This window comes from Ipomoea triloba, chromosome 2 (genome assembly GCF_003576645.1).
Source record: "Ipomoea triloba cultivar NCNSP0323 chromosome 2, ASM357664v1".
Lineage (NCBI taxonomy): Eukaryota > Viridiplantae > Streptophyta > Magnoliopsida > Solanales > Convolvulaceae > Ipomoea > Ipomoea triloba.
In genome coordinates, this window is record NC_044917.1 from 186805 (window position 1) to 203122 (window position 16318).

Consider the following 16318-nt stretch of genomic DNA (forward strand, 5'->3'; position numbering starts at 1 on the left):
TAATTTGTTGGCTTTACTTATTTCCTACCTATGTACCCTACATTAACTAATCTATTTTCCTTCCAAAAAGTTGAATCCCCAACCCCAAGGGTCATCCACGCCAGACCCGACATAACATATGGGATGATGTAAATCATAGTAACTCAACTAAACACACAGATTAGACCTTCATTCCTGTGAGACTGTGACTAGTTGAACTTAGGGATGGCAACGGGGCGGGGGCGGGGAGTATACTCCCCGTCCCCGTCCCCATCCTCGTCCTCGGCGGGGAATAGAAAGTAGTCCCCATCCCCGTCCCCGCGGGGAATTAGGCGGGGACGGGGATTCCCCGCCCCCGGTCAATTCTTGGTCAACATCTGAAATTAGTATAATTTTAATTTTAAAAAGTTAATATATATATATATATATATATATTAATTACATATATTTTATATTATATATATAATTCTTAATTATATATATTATTCGGGGACGGGGCGGGGAGGGGTATCCCCGTCCCCGTCCCCGTCCCTGGCGGGGAATTAGAAAAATTCCCCATTCCCGTCCCCGATCCCCGAAAATTTTACCCGTCCCCGCCCCTATTTCAAACGGGGACGGGGATCCCCGGCGGGGACGGGGCACATTGCCATCCCTAGTTGAACTGCCAATGCAAGCTACATTAACTAATATATTCCCCTTATTAGGAATGGGCGATATTTAAAATTATAATTTAAAATTTGAATCAAATTTTTTGTTTTGGATAAACTTAATTAGGTATTGATCAAATTTTTTAATTATAATACTTTTAAGTATAAATTTAATATGAACATTGGTGTTAAAACTTTACATAGTATACATATCCTAAAATTATAATTTATAAATAAATAAATGTATATATGGTTACTAAATTATATAATCAATAAATACTTATATTTCAACTGAACCTATCCATAAAAAAAAAAAACCATGTTTCAAAAATATTACTCAAAATATGTATATATCATAAATAACATTTATATATCATTGGCCTGGTCTAAAACTCACATGTGCAAATACTACATTCCATTATCACTTGAAATATTTTTACTTACTAACAGTTATTGGTCATTGAAGAAATTTTACATTTCTTGTGTGTACTACCTTCTACGCAGAGAAATCAAATAATTTATCAACAGTATATGATATTTATGTTTGGAGAAATTGGTATTATGTGAGACATATCATGCAATACGTGTAATAGTTTTTTTTTAAAATTTTAAAAGTATTATAGGTCTCATATTAGATAGTTTCAGCAAAACATAATCATAGACCACTAGGATTATTAATCAACCATTTGTTAGTGGGCTTTGTGTGTAATACTTTGTTATATGAACAGAGCACAAAGAGTCAATATCGTATCCACTAAGACTCGAACCCACCCCCTTCATGTGGGGTGTAACTAGATGTTACTAGACCACAAGGTTTTTGCCTGTTATTGTTTTATTTAAATGCATGTTAACATAATTTTTTTTATGTGATTCGTTTGGTAAAACACAAGTTTTAATTAAAACGTATTACGTGTCTCACATTGAGACCGGTTCACACAAAACCTACTCATAGGTTATTGAATTGTTAGGATTATTAGTCAACTCATTCCTCGTGCATCTTGTGTGCAATACTTTTTACATGGAGAAATCGAGGATTTTGTGGGCTTGCAACCGTATTGTGTGCAGCTCTTTTTACATTGAGAAGTTGGGATTTTGGTGGGTTTGTAACCATCTCATGTGCAATACTTTTTATGTGGAGAAATCGATGATTTTGTGGCCCCGTAACTATATAGTGTGCAATACTTTCTAGCGTAGAAATCAGCAATTTGGTGAGCTCGTAATAGTCTTGCGTGCAATACTTTTTACAGGGAGAAATTGGAGGATGTTGTGGTCCCACAACTGTCTCGTGTGCAATAGTCTGTATGTGGAAAATCAGGGATTTGTGGGTCCGTAAACATCTCGTGTGTAATTATTTCTACACAAAAAATTTGAGGATTTTGCGAGCTCATAACCTATAATTCCGTTGAGATTTATATTGACAGAGAAATCGAGAATTATGTGGGGCAACGTATAAGATATTTATGTATATGGAGTAATTGTTTTTTCTGTGGGTAGAATAATTGGTATTTTTGTAAGCAGAATAATTGATATTTCCGTGGACAGAGTAATTAGTGGTTTTGTGAACGAATTAATCGATAGTTCTGTAGGTGAAAAAACCAAGGTAGTTTTGTAGACATAAAAAATGAAATTTATATTATGGCATAAATAATTACTCCGTAATTATTTGTCGGATTGTGACACAAATTAATTAATATGAAAATAAGTATTTTACTTCCCCCCATCATTTGCTTATAGTTCTATTTTCTTATTCTCGTTTCCTCCTCATATTCTTATTCATTTTTCCCATTATTTGCATTATATTAAATCGGCGAGTCTAACTTGTCCGTCATAGGAATATTATAAAATTGTCTAAAATTAAAATTAGCAATCAAAATATTTTGACTAACATTCAACAGATAAATTCAAATTTTGGACAATCTTTTCGACCACCATCACTTAAATATGAAAAGTTAATTTTATTTTAAAAATTTACATCCAAATTTGATGATAAATGAAAATGGATAATTTTTTTTTATAAAAATTTGCATGCACTTTAAAAAACATTATAATATACAAATTTTTAATTTAAATATTGTCATAAATAAATATATTAAATTAATTTCGCAAAATTTTTGCATACAAATTCTCTATACATTTTCATTACACAACAATTTTATTATTTTTATGACTACAATTTCACATGAAAATTTGTTTAAAATATAAGTTGATTAATAGATACTCCGCATATCATTGCAAAAAGAAAAAAATATGTCTTTCCTTCGCTACAACGTAAACGCTATTTTTTATTTTTGTTAATTCACAAAATTTGTATGCCATAAATAAAAAAGTTACCGAGGCTTTAAGAAAGTTACTGTATTAGTACGTGATGCCAGGTCATCCAACGCCACACTCATTGGCCAGTCAACGTCCAAGGAGTTTCCACGTCAGCGTCCAAAACAAAAAACATTTTCAACGGAGAAGAGTATGCAGGGGCAAGGTGGGAAAGGGGAAGATACAGTCTCAACAACGCTATAAAATTGACTGCTGGTTCGGACTCCGGAGTGGACTCTCTCAGTTTTCTTTGTTATCTCCTCTCAGTTTCTCTCTCTAAAAAAGCGCACTTCTCTGTCGTCCTCTCTCTCTCCACCCACCAACGAAGTGTTTGTAGAGAGCGGCGGCTCTTAAGGTAAGTGAATGACTTTGTTTTTGGCTAGGGTTTGCGGTTCAAGCTTTTTGTGTGTGTTTTTTTTGCTGAAATCTATGCATTAATCTGTTCTATTTTGATGGATCTACATGGTTTTACTGAGTTTTCGTTGATTTTCTGAGTTCGTTACATGATTCGTTCGAGTTTGCTTCATCGACTTAGGTTTTGTCATTATCACTTTACGGTACTGGTTTTTGCCTGTATTCTGATGCCTAGGGTTAGATCTGTTGTTTTCTGCTGGATCTAAATAGGTGTTTCTGACTTTCTAATGGTTTTCTGATTTTGCTTTGCAATTTGTTTGAATTTGCTGTATCTTCTGTTTAAGTAACTGGTCTCTCTTATGATTTCTCGATAAAAACGTAAATCATAATCGTATGCTAGTGTCTCATGCCTTTTAGTTATATTCTCTGCGTATTAAAATACATGCTAATCAGCTGTAGTTTTTTAGATCTCTAATTTCCTTTCAAGTGTTCTAATACTGAGCTTTTGTTAAATGCTAATGTTTGATTTTCACTCTGACTTGAGCCTTTTTTGTTGACCTTTTGAATTTTGTTTTGGGATATCAAGTTGTGTTCAATACTTGCTAGATAATATCTGCCTCAACGGAGTTGTTATGTACTAATATTTTATTATACATATTTTCTATATGTATCACTCATTGATACAATTTAAGTAATCTGAGTGATAACCTATCTTTGTATGGACATTATGTTAACTGAGCTGAGATGATTTGTGTTTGAAGATACTTGAAATGTTGTGTGATCATTTATTTTGTGTGAGAGTAGTTATAATAGTTATTGATAATTACTTTCTATTCTTGTAGGTACCATGGTGAGAAAGAGAAGAACTGAACATCCTGGTGGGGGTGAGTCATCAGATCCTCAGGAGACTGGAGCAGGACGAGGTGCTCAACGCCCACCACAGCAACATCAACAGGAGGGTAGCTACCAAGGAGGGAGAGGTGGCTGGGGACCTCAGCGTGGAGGACATGGTGGCCAAGGTGGTGGAGCTCCACGAGGGGGAATGGCTCCTCAGCAGTCCTACGGACACCCTGAGTATCAGCAAGGTAGGGGTGCCCAGCAATATCAGCGTGGAGGGGCTCCATTGCAGCGCCGTGGTGGCATAGGTGGGCGTGGGGCACCTTCTGGTGGTGGGCCTCCGAGGCCATTGGTTCCCGAGCTGCACCAAGCAACCCAGCTTCCATATCAAGCCATTGCAACTCAGCCCATGTCTTATCCTAGGCCAGTGGAATCTCCTGTGGAGGCTGGTTCTTCATCTAGACAACCTGAGCAAGCACAAATGACCCAGCAATTGCAGAAACTTACTCTGCAACCTGAAGCTGCTCCCACCCAAGCTATCCAACCTGCATCCAGCAAGTCAATGAGATTTCCTCTTCGCCCAGGACCTGGAAGGAGTGGTACCAGGTGCATTGTGAAGGCTAACCACTTCTTTGCTGAGCTGCCTGATAAGGACTTGCACCAGTATGATGTAAGATTTTGTAGACCGTCTGTACAATTTAGTTTTATATGCCTTTGATTTTGATATAATTTCATGTGGATGACAGGTTTCAATCACCCCTGAAGTTGCTTCTCGAGGTGTTAATCGTGCAGTCATGGATCAACTGGTTAGACTGTACAGAGAATCTCATCTGGGAAGGAGGCTTCCAGCATATGATGGAAGAAAGAGCTTGTACACTGCAGGTCCTCTCCCTTTTGTTTCTAAAGAGTTCAAAATTACTCTAATTGATGAAGAGGATAGGTCAGGTGGTGCCAGGTATGAACTTTATACAGTACTTCAAATGTGCTTGTTCTTAGCTTGCTCTACTTTTAATATGCCTTGTCCTCTGGTTTTCTCATTAAGCAGGCGAGAGAAAGAATTTAAAGTTGTGATAAAGTTGGCATCACGGGCTGATCTTCATCATTTGGGAATGTTTCTACAAGGCAGGCAGGCAGATGCACCTCAGGAAGCACTTCAGGTTTTAGATATTGTTTTGCGAGAACTCCCCACAACTAGGTATGGTTAAAGTGTGAGGTCTTTTGTTGTTTTTTTTCATTGCTATTACCCTTTGTTTTTAACAAGGTAATGCTGTAAAGTTTTTTTAAATCATCATTTTCTCTTGTTTGAACCTTGGTTTTTAGGTATTGCCCAGTGGGTCGGTCCTTCTATTCCCCAAATCTAGGGCGTAGGCAGCCATTGGGTGAAGGTCTAGAAAGCTGGCGTGGTTTTTACCAAAGCATTCGCCCTACTCAGATGGGTTTGTCTTTGAATATAGGTGAGAAAAACCTGAAGTTTCATTTTTCAGATTGTTATTTTACACTGTACTTCCTAATTTTTTAGCTTCAGAAATTTTCTTTCCTTTTTGTGGTTTTCATCCTGTGAATTCATTTTGCAGATATGTCATCCACAGCTTTTATTGAGCCCCTACCTGTCATTGATTTTGTAACCCAGCTTCTGAATAGGGATGTGTCATCTAGACCTTTGTCTGATTCTGACAGAGTGAAGGTTTGATTTATAAGGCTCTCTTATTCACACCAATCTGGAATTATTATTATGGATTTTGCACTGTACCCATTCTTGATTAAGTAATGTTTTTCTGTTAGTATTTGTTTCTTTCCACTATATAATCCCATACCATAGCCCCTCTGCTGTTATTGATTTTTTCTTTTAAATTTTTCTTGTGCTTTTGTTGTTTTTTGAAGTGAAGTTCAATTTTATAATTTTTTAGAGGGTGCTTTTTAATACATCCCTGTATTTCCCACTTGTTTTCATTTATGCATCTTTTCATCTAGTTTTTATCGTAACATTTACTTTGGACCTGCAGATCAAGAAAGCTTTAAGAGGTGTGAAGGTAGAGGTTACTCATCGTGGTAACATGCGGAGGAAGTATCGAATCTCTGGTCTGACTTCACAAGCAACAAGAGAGCTGACGTATGTTTGTTTGACCTATGTATTTGTAAATTATCTAGGTATTTTAGTTTTTCTTATTGGCTGTACTATGCATTTCTCTTTTTGCAGGTTTCCTGTTGATGAGATGGGTACAACTAAATCTGTTGTTGAATACTTCCGTGAGACATATGGTTTTGTCATTCAGCATACTCAATGGCCATGTCTACAAGTTGGGAATCAGCAGAGGGCAAATTACTTGCCAATGGAGGTTAGTGGCTCTTTGTAATACTGACTAGTGCTTTTAATTTGGCATATGGGTTCAGGGGCGTAATATGTCATATGAAATCCAGGTGTGCAAGATTGTTGAAGGGCAAAGATACTCTAAGAGGTTAAATGAAAGGCAGATCACTGCACTCCTCAAAGTAACATGCCAACGGCCACGAGATAGGGAGCTTGACATTCTTCGGGTTAGCCTTTATTAATCTATTTACTTAATGTTGTTACTGCGATTCCATTCTTGTGATGAGAAATGTTTGATCTACTGTTCCTGGATGGCCAATGCATTGATGGATTTGATACATGCCCTTTGCCATCACAAGTCACTATTTTGTGTGAAATGCTTTTGCTGTATCTATTGTATTCATGTATGTACTTTGTTTTTGACGACTGTCCACTTAATGCTATGTACTGTGTTATTTATTAGTTGTGTTAGGTTTTTTTGTTTTTTTTTTTTTTGGGTGGAGTTCCCATTAATGGCTGATGCCACTTTAGATAGTCTATGTATCCTAGAAGTTGACGTATCTCTCATTGCCAGACTGTGGAACATAATGCATATGCTCAAGACCCTTATGCCCAAGAGTTTGGAATTAAAATTAGTGAAAGGCTTGCTCAGGTCGAGGCTCGCATTTTACCTGCTCCTTGGGTAAGTGGAGCTTTTGAATCATTGCTTGCTTGTTTGTTTGTTTGATACTTGGCATGACCTCTTTGTCTGTTTTACAGCTAAAATACCATGATACTGGTCGTGAGAAAGATTGCCTCCCTCAAGTTGGACAGTGGAATATGATGAACAAGGTAATAGCTACATTTAGCAGTGTTCAAATATTTCTTTATAGTAATGTTAGGTATCCCTCCTAAAATTCCCTCCCAATATACCCTTCTGATGTGGCATCATCTAATCTGATTATTTAGTATTTAATTAAAAGTGTGTGGGCCAGCCACTTCATGGCACCCAATGAATATAAGCCACATCATAGGGGTGAAAATGTTAGGGAAAATTTGGCAGGGGTAAATAGCATTTTCCATTTCATGCCCTGCTAATTTGATGCTATTTTTATGATCAAGTTTATGACTTCTGCGCTATCTGTTATTGAAATAATTACTTAATATGAATCATATTATATTTGCTTCCATGACTTAGATGAGTGGTTTTTAACTTAACAGTGACAAGATCTACTTCTATTGTTTACAGTTCCTGACTTTTGAACCTGTGTGGCAATACTTTGAAATATCATTTGGTGGCTATAATATATGTTATTTATTTATTTCTTCTCGCAGAAAATGGTTAATGGAGGAACAGTTAACAACTGGATTTGCATAAACTTTTCCCGCAATGTGCAAGATAGTGTTGCTAGAGGGTTTTGTTCTGAGCTTGCCCAAATGTGTCAAATATCTGGCATGGTAATTTTGATTTCTGCTGTGCTTTCTGGGGGATTAGTTCTCTTCTAATTTCCTACTGATCACTTTAATGTACTGCTTTTCTGTTTTTGAAGAACTTCAATCCAAATCCTGTTCTACCACCAATTACTGCACGCCCAGACCAGGTTGAGAGAGCACTGAAAGCTCGATATCATGATGCCATGACAAAGCTACAGGGGAGGGAGCTTGATCTTCTGATTGTTATCCTTCCTGACAATAATGGGTCTCTCTATGGTATAAGCATTGTTTCTGTGATCAAGTTATTGTCGTTCTCCTTGGGTGTGTTCTTGCTGAGTTCTTTTTTTTTTTTTTTTTTTTTTAGGTGATTTGAAGAGGATTTGTGAGACAGACCTTGGAATTGTGTCACAATGCTGTTTGACCAAGCATGTGTTCAAAATGAGCAAACAATACCTTGCCAATGTTTCATTGAAAATCAACGTCAAAGTTGGAGGGAGGAATACTGTGCTTGTGGATGCACTATCTAGGCGCATTCCCCTTGTCAGTGATCGGCCAACTATTATTTTTGGTGCTGATGTTACACATCCTCATCCCGGGGAAGATTCAAGCCCATCTATTGCCGCTGTAAGTTGCTGATGATTTATATGATACTAAAGGAATAATCTGTTACTTAATTATTTACTGTTATTTTTGTCTTTCCAGGTTGTTGCTTCTCAGGATTGGCCTGAGATTACAAAGTATGCCGGCCTAGTTTCTGCACAAGCACACAGGCAAGAGCTCATTGAAGATCTGTTCAAATCTTGGCAAGACCCTGTTAGGGGGAATGTTACTGGTGGCATGATCAAGTATGGTGCTCTGTTTCATGAATTTGTTTTGTATTTTAAGTTCTAGGCAGCTGCCTTTTTTCTTGTTGCTGATCTTTATTTGCTTTTTTTTTTTTTGTTTTTTGTTTTTTTTGTCGTTCAGAGAATTGCTTATATCCTTCCGCAGAGCAACTGGACAGAAGCCACAGAGAATCATTTTCTATAGGTATTTTCAGCTAGTTGGCTAATGTAAAAAAAAAAGTAATAATTTTTTATTGCCTCTCCCACTCTTTTTCTCCCTAAATGTTCCTTCTGCTTTTAGGGATGGGGTCAGCGAGGGACAGTTCTATCAAGTACTTCTCTTTGAACTTGATGCGATTCGCAAGGTATGCCTCTGTTGTGCTTGGTGTGCCTGTGTTCTCTTTACATTTCTCTCTCTTAGAAGATAACAGAGTGGGAATTTCCCTATTTCATTCATCATGGAACTAATCACTGACCTTATTTCAGGCATGTGCATCACTGGAACCCAACTATCAGCCCCCAGTTACCTTTGTTGTCGTTCAGAAACGGCACCATACTAGGTTGTTTGCTAACAACCACAATGACCGAAATGCAGTTGATAGGAGTGGTAACATCTTGCCTGGTTAGTATCCTACCCAAATCTAAGGACATTTGAATTTCTTTTCTAGTTATATGTTGTGTTTCTTATTAGTATTTTTTGCTGCATATTTCACAGGTACCGTTGTTGATTCAAAAATCTGCCATCCTACTGAGTTTGACTTTTACCTGTGTAGCCATGCTGGTATACAGGTAAACAATGCATGTAACTTGTGGGCAAGTAGGATCTTATTCATTAAAATTAGGATCACATGAGAAAACAAAAAATACATCTAATTTCCTAACTGCTTGGTCTTTGCCACACAGGGTACAAGTCGTCCAGCACATTATCATGTCTTGTGGGATGAAAATAATTTTACTGCTGATGGACTTCAGTCACTAACCAATAATCTCTGTTACACGTAAGTGAATTTCCCTTAGTCGTCATTAGGGCAATGAGCTCAGTGACTAGAATATCATGTATTTGTTCTAATCCTACTATTTTGGTTTTTACATTTTCAGATATGCAAGGTGCACCCGTTCTGTGTCAATTGGTATGCCTTTCTTTCTCAATTTCTTGTGTTATTTTAGATTGGACATATACAACTCATAAAGATTGGACATATACAACTCATAAAGATTGGACATAACAATTAGAGATATTTTGCAGTTCCCCCTGCATACTACGCACATTTGGCAGCCTTCCGAGCTAGGTTCTATATGGAGCCGGAAACTTCTGACAGTGGTTCAATGACAAGTGGTGCTGCTGCTGGCCGTGGTGGAGGTGGTGCTGCTGCTGGGAGGAACACCCGGGCACCGGGGGCAGCTAATGCTGTTGTGAGGCCGTTGCCTGCTCTCAAGGACAATGTGAAAAAAGTGATGTTTTATTGTTAGATGACATGTCTGGAGCTAGGCTATGAACTATCTTTATTTCAGTTGTACTTGTTGGTTGGATGTGGTTGGCATGCGACTCCTTGTTTGTTGTCTTTTAATTTGTTTTCAATGACTCTGATTCGACTCTAAGATGATGCTCTGTGTGATTTATAAGATTGGTGTGCTTTGTTTAAGTGATTCTATCTTTATTAATTACTCTGTATTATGCTAGTTCATTTACTGTTTTACGGCCTAATGTCTAAATTTGTGAATTTTCTATTTGTTGGTATGGAGAGATCCATTCTTTTCTTACTATATTGCTGGTTTTGGCATACGAAATATTTTAAAAAGCCCATTTGATTAGTGGAATTGAACTCTTTTCTGTATTATTATTATTATTATTTGAAAACGAACTCTTTTCTTCATTAGTTCCTTAAAATTGTAAAATTTTCATGTTCCGGTGGTGAGAAATTTTATTCTAGAGTTCCAATTCTTAAAATACGAGAAATTAAAATTTTGATTCTAGTTTTTTTCCAAACTAAATAATTAAATATAAAATTTGCTTTTGTTCCCTCCGGCCTCCGCTATACCGCTTTATAAAATTTGCTTTTGTTCCATAATGTCCTCCCTACAAAGGGAGCTCTAGTTCGGCGTGGGGTTGATCTGGATAATGCATGTCCGTTATGTTCTCAAGCTTCAGAGTCGCTTCATCACTTGCTTTTCGTTTGCCCTCAGGTTTCTGCTTTATGGATTGATTTAATGAGACCTATGGATGATAGTGTGGTGTTTGCGATGTGGCTGGATGATGTGATTACAGCTGGTCCTATGGTGAAGGTTCTACGTTGTGTGGCAAACTGTTGGTGTATATGGAGGGGAAGAAATGATTTGGTTTGGGGTGGCAAGTCATGGCAGCCTCTACGGATAAAAAATGAGGTTAGTCACCTTTTGGAAAGTTGGAAATGCATGATGTCTACTGCTGTTATGGCGAATGCTCAGTCCATGCAGTCGGTGAGTGCACATGGCTCTATTGAAGGTGTGCTTAATATATATGTGGATGCTGCAGTTTTCCCTAATTCTAATCAGGCTTATTATGGCATTGTCATTACAGATTACACGGGTGATTTTTTTGCTGCAAAAAATGGTAACTTTCACTGTCACAATGATGTTCATCTAGCTGAATCAATGGCGGTGAAGGAGGCCTTGTCGTGGGCTAAAGATAGAGCGTGGTTGAAAATCAGGGTCTTGTCAGATTGTCAGTCAGTGTGCAACCTTATTAATGGGTCTTCATTGGATCACTCTTACGCTGGCTGTGTGATTGATGACTGCAAAGCACTTCAACGACACTTTGAAGTAGTGTCCATTGGTTTTATTCCTAGATCAGTGAACAAGCTTGCCCATGCTGTTGCTAGGGCTGCTAGTTCTCAACCTGGTCCTAATGTTTGGTTTTCTTCTATTCCCAGTTGTATTTCTCATTTGGTTTAATAAAGTTTCGATGTTCCTTTTCAAAAAAAAAATAATGTTGGATGTGAACAAGTGAAGAACGATGAGATTACGAGAGGAAGTAATTATTATGCACTAATATGTTATTCCAATTCTCAATCACAGAGTAGTGGAATGAATGTAAATAAGAGGATTGAGTGCGAGAAGGGGTGGGGTAAAATTGTAGGGTGAAAGAAAAGAATAAATCCTTGTCCATCCATAGAAACAAAATACTTTTTTGAAGAATGGGAAAAGGCAAATCACACAGCATAAGATTAATTGGGTTCCATCACAGAGTAGAGGAATTCTTTTCTTTAATTTGTGTCAATTTGTTGTCTGCTTCCCCACACTAAGCACCAAGGAATGTTCTTTATCTTCCTTGTGCGGTCTCTCATTGGCTGGCTGCCATGAAAGTAGTTGCTTCAAGTGCTATCAACTCCCTCCTCCCTCCCTATATAAACCATCCTACCTTCATTGGTCAAAATGCAGAATTCTTGAAGAAAGTAAAAAAGCCTGCATTTTTTGTTAATACTAGACAGGTTTTATCATATCATTACAGTTTGAAAATGGCTTCTTCTTCAACTGTGGTAAGTGGCATGCCTGATGCCTTGAAACAGAGCCGATATCATATGAAGAGATGCTTTGCCAGGTGCCTTAGCTTTTCTCAATCATTTTGAATAAGTAGCTAGAGCTAGGGTGGGTTTTATCATGCATGCAAAATGGACAGGATGGGAGTTTTTTTTTTTTTTTTTTTATTTAAAAAATTATCACAGTAGTATTTATTTATTTAGAGTGGTGAAACTCTGATCTCACATGAAATTGAATGAAGGTTCACCGGAGCAGGAAAGCGGGTGATGAAGTTGAAACATCTAACAGAAGAGATTGAGCAAACAATAGAGGATAAAGCAGAAAGAAGCAAAGTTTTTGAGGGCACACTGGGGCAGATTATGAGTTCCACACAGGAGGCAGCCGTTGTGCCCCCTTATGTTGCTTTTGCAGTGAGACACAACCCTGGATGTTGGGACTACTTTAAAGTTAATGCAGGGAACTTGGGCGTGGAAGGAATCAGTGCGAAAGAATATCTGATTTTCAAGGAATTGGTATTTGATGAAAACTGGTATGTATGTATGTATGTATGTTTAGTTTTCCTAGATTCTAATATACTTATATTACTTCATGTGTGTAGTCTAGTGGGTCGCAATGCAAAGAATTGAATGTTGATGACTTTGAGGCTCCTTCCTTCATTGCAGGGCAAAGGATGAAAATTCGGTGGAAGTTGATTTTGGGGCATTTGACTACTCTAATCCTCGTTTAGCCCTTTCTACTTCTATTGGAAAAGGTCTCAACTTCATCTCAAAATTCATGACTTCCAAGTTTGGTGGAAATCTTGAGGACGCAAAGCCTTTGCTGGACTATCTTCTAGCTCTTAATTATCACGGAGAGGTTAGTTACTATACGTTGGAATATAATATATTAAAGATAAGGCTGATGATATGATCGATCAGAATTCAGAAAGATGCATGCTTGGTTTTGCAGAAGCTTATGATCAATGAGACTCTTGATACGGTTGCAAAGCTTCAAAAGGCATTGATTGTGACTGAAGTATATGTATCTGCTCTACCAAAAGACACGCCTTACAAAGACTTTGAGCACAAGTAATTTATATACTTTTTCAAACGGCTAAATAAATAAAGAATGCAATAATTTGTGGGAATTGAAATGTATGCAGGGTGAGAGAATGGGGTTTCGAGAAAGGATGGGGGGAGAATGCAGAGAGAGTGAGGGAGACAATGAGGCTACTCTCTGAGATACTCCAAGCCCCAGATCCCATCAATACAGAATCCTTCTTCAGCAGGCTGCCGGCCGTATTCAACATTGTTATCTTATCAATTCATGGCTACTTTGGCCAAGCTGATGTTCTTGGATTGCCTGATACTGGAGGCCAGGTGGTTTATATTCTGGATCAAGTAAGAGCCTTGGAGGAAGAAATGCTGCTAAGAATTAAGCAGCAAGGCTTGAATGTGAAGCCCCAGATTGTGGTGGTAAGTATCATCTATCTATCTATTCAGTATATATGACTGACAGCTTAGCTTCTGAAACAACCAACTAATTAACTAACATCTGAATAAGAGATCGAATTAACATTATAATGTTGTGCAGGTAACTCGGCTTATACCAGATGCGCGAGGGACAAATTGTGATAAGGAGATGGAGCCTATTCTCAACACAACACATTCTCATATTCTTCGGGTTCCATTCAGAACAGACGACGGAGGGATTCTGCAGCAATGGGTTTCTAGATTTGATATTTATCCATACTTAGAGAGGTTTTCTCAGGTCAGTACAGTCAGACGTGCTTAGCTGAGTTAGTTGTGTGGCTAGCTCGATAGGGTCTTATATAATTCTGAATCAATCTGGGCGGGGTGCACGCAGGATGCTACTGCCAAGATTGTTGAGGTGATGGAAGGCAAGCCAGATCTCATCATTGGGAACTACACTGATGGAAACTTGGTTGCATCTCTCATGTCTAGCAAGCTTGGAGTAACACAGGTTGGTTTAGTGATCGAGTCAGTCATTTTTAATTGTTTATTAGGCCAGGCCATCCAGGGTGTGATGATCCATTATCATATCATTTGGTAGGCAACAATTGCTCATGCACTGGAGAAAACTAAATATGAAGACTCTGATGCCCAGTGGAAAGCCCTTGATCCAAAGTACCACTTTTCTTGCCAATTCACAGCAGACTTGATAGCTATGAATGCAGCTGATTTCGTTATTGCCAGCACCTATCAAGAAATCGCGGGAAGGTATATATATATATATATGTCCTTAATTAATTGATGATGAGCCAATGCAATGCAAAATTAACTGAACTAATCTCTTAATTGGTTGTTGCAGCAAAAGTAGGGCTGGACAATATGAGAGCCATGCGGCCTTCACAATGCCAGGGCTGTGCAGAGTTGTTTCTGGCATCAATGTATTTGACCCAAAGTTCAACATTGTGGCACCAGGAGCAGACCAGTCTGTGTACTTTCCATTCGCAGATAAAGACAACAGATTCACCTCATTTGTTCCTGCCATTCAGGAATTACTTTACAGCAATAATGGTGAACACATGTATGTGATCCACTTATATATCCATCTAGCTAATTATATATATAGATTCTAATTCTTTAATTATTTCCAATTAACAATATGATATGGGATGACAGTGGATTCCTAGCAGACAAGAAGAAACCAATCATCTTCTCAATGGCGCGGCTAGACACAGTGAAGAATCTTACAGGATTGACTGAATGGTTTGGGAAGAACAAGAGGCTGAGAGAGTTAGTAAACCTTGTGATTGTGGGGGCATTTTTTGACCCTTCAAAATCCAAGGACAGAGAAGAAGCTGCAGAAATCAGGAAGATGCACGATTTAATAGAAAAGTACCAGCTGAAGGGACAAATGAGATGGATAGCAGCTCAAACAGACAGAAAAAGAAACAGTGAACTATACAGAATGGTTGCAGACACCAAGGGGGCTTTCATACAGCCTGCTTTGTATGAAGCTTTCGGGCTCACAGTCATTGAAGCAATGAACTGTGGACTGCCCACCTTCGCCACCAATCAAGGAGGGCCTGCCGAGATAATTGTTGACGGCGTCTCAGGCTTTCACATTGATCCTTACAATGGTGAAGACTCCAGCAATAAGATTGCTGACTTCTTTGAAAAGTGCAAGTCAGATGGCAGATATTGGAACAAGATTTCCCTGGGAGCTCTCAAGCGCATAAACGAATGGTACGTGTATATATATATATGTAGTAGCTAGCTAGCTAGGTAACCAATAATATAATTTTCCTTTAATTTGCAGTTTTACATGGAAGATTTATGCCAACAAAGTGTTGAACATGGGAGCCATGTATGGATGCTGGAGGGAGATGCACTCAGGGCAAAAACTTGCAAAGCGCCGATACCTTGAGCTATTCTACAATCTGCACATGAGGAAATTGGTAATTAATTAATTAATTAATTTTCATGTACACACATACATACATGATACATACTATATATTGTTAATTTTTTATTGTCACGTACTATTGTCAGGCCAAGAATGTAGGAGTAGAGGAGGGGGCAGCTGCACCAACTGAAACAATAATTCCGCCGGGGAAACTGCCGCCGCCGACGACAGATGATGCAAAACCCAAAGTGCCGGAGCCAAAACCACAGCCCAACTTAACTGATGTAAGGAATGATAACGCAGCTGATGTAGCACCGCCGGCGAGGAGTAGTTTTACAACATCATGTGCATGCAGCATGCTGTGCTTATGCATCTCTGCTTCTGTCATTCTATATGCCTTGGTCAAAATATATCGTTTGGTGGAATGAAGAAATTGATCCATAACCACACCAAATTAGAGTGACCCACCACTTCCGATCCTACCTTATATTCAAATTCATATATATGATGAATTAATGACACATAATCATTCATGTACCCTGGCCCCGCAATAATAAAAATGGTTTATATTTTTATATATGGATACCATCTTACATATAGATCAGTTATTCAAACCCAACCATTACATTATTGAGCTTCATCCAGCCTTGAAACCAGCCAGGTAAAAATTAAATATAAGGAGTAATAATTAATACTCCTTAATTAATATTAACAACCAGCCGTTAGTACATAAACATAACCTTAATGACTGTACTAACGACATATATCTATACATATAT

General features: G+C 38.1%; 3 protein-coding genes across 3 annotated transcripts; all 3 read left to right on the forward strand.

The window, feature by feature from the left end:
- The first annotated feature begins 3144 nt into the window (after positions 1-3144).
- On the forward strand, positions 3145-10315 carry LOC116009927 (protein argonaute 1). Its single transcript, XM_031249131.1, has 22 exons — positions 3145-3291; positions 4133-4797; positions 4874-5082; positions 5173-5322; positions 5448-5581; positions 5702-5811; positions 6131-6237; positions 6325-6463; positions 6546-6662; positions 7010-7117; positions 7195-7266; positions 7750-7872; positions 7965-8124; positions 8213-8472; positions 8551-8693; positions 8815-8877; positions 8974-9037; positions 9159-9294; positions 9388-9461; positions 9576-9670; positions 9771-9802; positions 9919-10315. Exons 2-22 carry the CDS (start codon positions 4138-4140, stop codon positions 10140-10142), a joined length of 3180 nt encoding a protein of 1059 aa, XP_031104991.1. The 5' UTR covers positions 3145-3291; positions 4133-4137; the 3' UTR covers positions 10143-10315.
- Positions 10316-10481: 166 nt separating this feature from the next.
- LOC116009931 lies at positions 10482-11739 on the forward strand. The gene is made up of 2 exons (XM_031249136.1): positions 10482-11129; positions 11230-11739. Exons 1-2 carry the CDS (start codon positions 11081-11083, stop codon positions 11601-11603), a joined length of 423 nt encoding a protein of 140 aa, XP_031104996.1. The 5' UTR covers positions 10482-11080; the 3' UTR covers positions 11604-11739.
- A 168-nt stretch (positions 11740-11907) lies between these two features.
- LOC116009928 (sucrose synthase 7-like) lies at positions 11908-16116 on the forward strand. Its single transcript, XM_031249132.1, has 12 exons — positions 11908-12249; positions 12430-12717; positions 12851-13043; positions 13137-13255; positions 13330-13642; positions 13761-13937; positions 14034-14150; positions 14241-14407; positions 14499-14717; positions 14813-15379; positions 15453-15591; positions 15686-16116. Exons 1-12 carry the CDS (start codon positions 12008-12010, stop codon positions 15965-15967), a joined length of 2823 nt encoding a protein of 940 aa, XP_031104992.1. The 5' UTR covers positions 11908-12007; the 3' UTR covers positions 15968-16116.
- Positions 16117-16318: the final 202 nt, after the last annotated feature.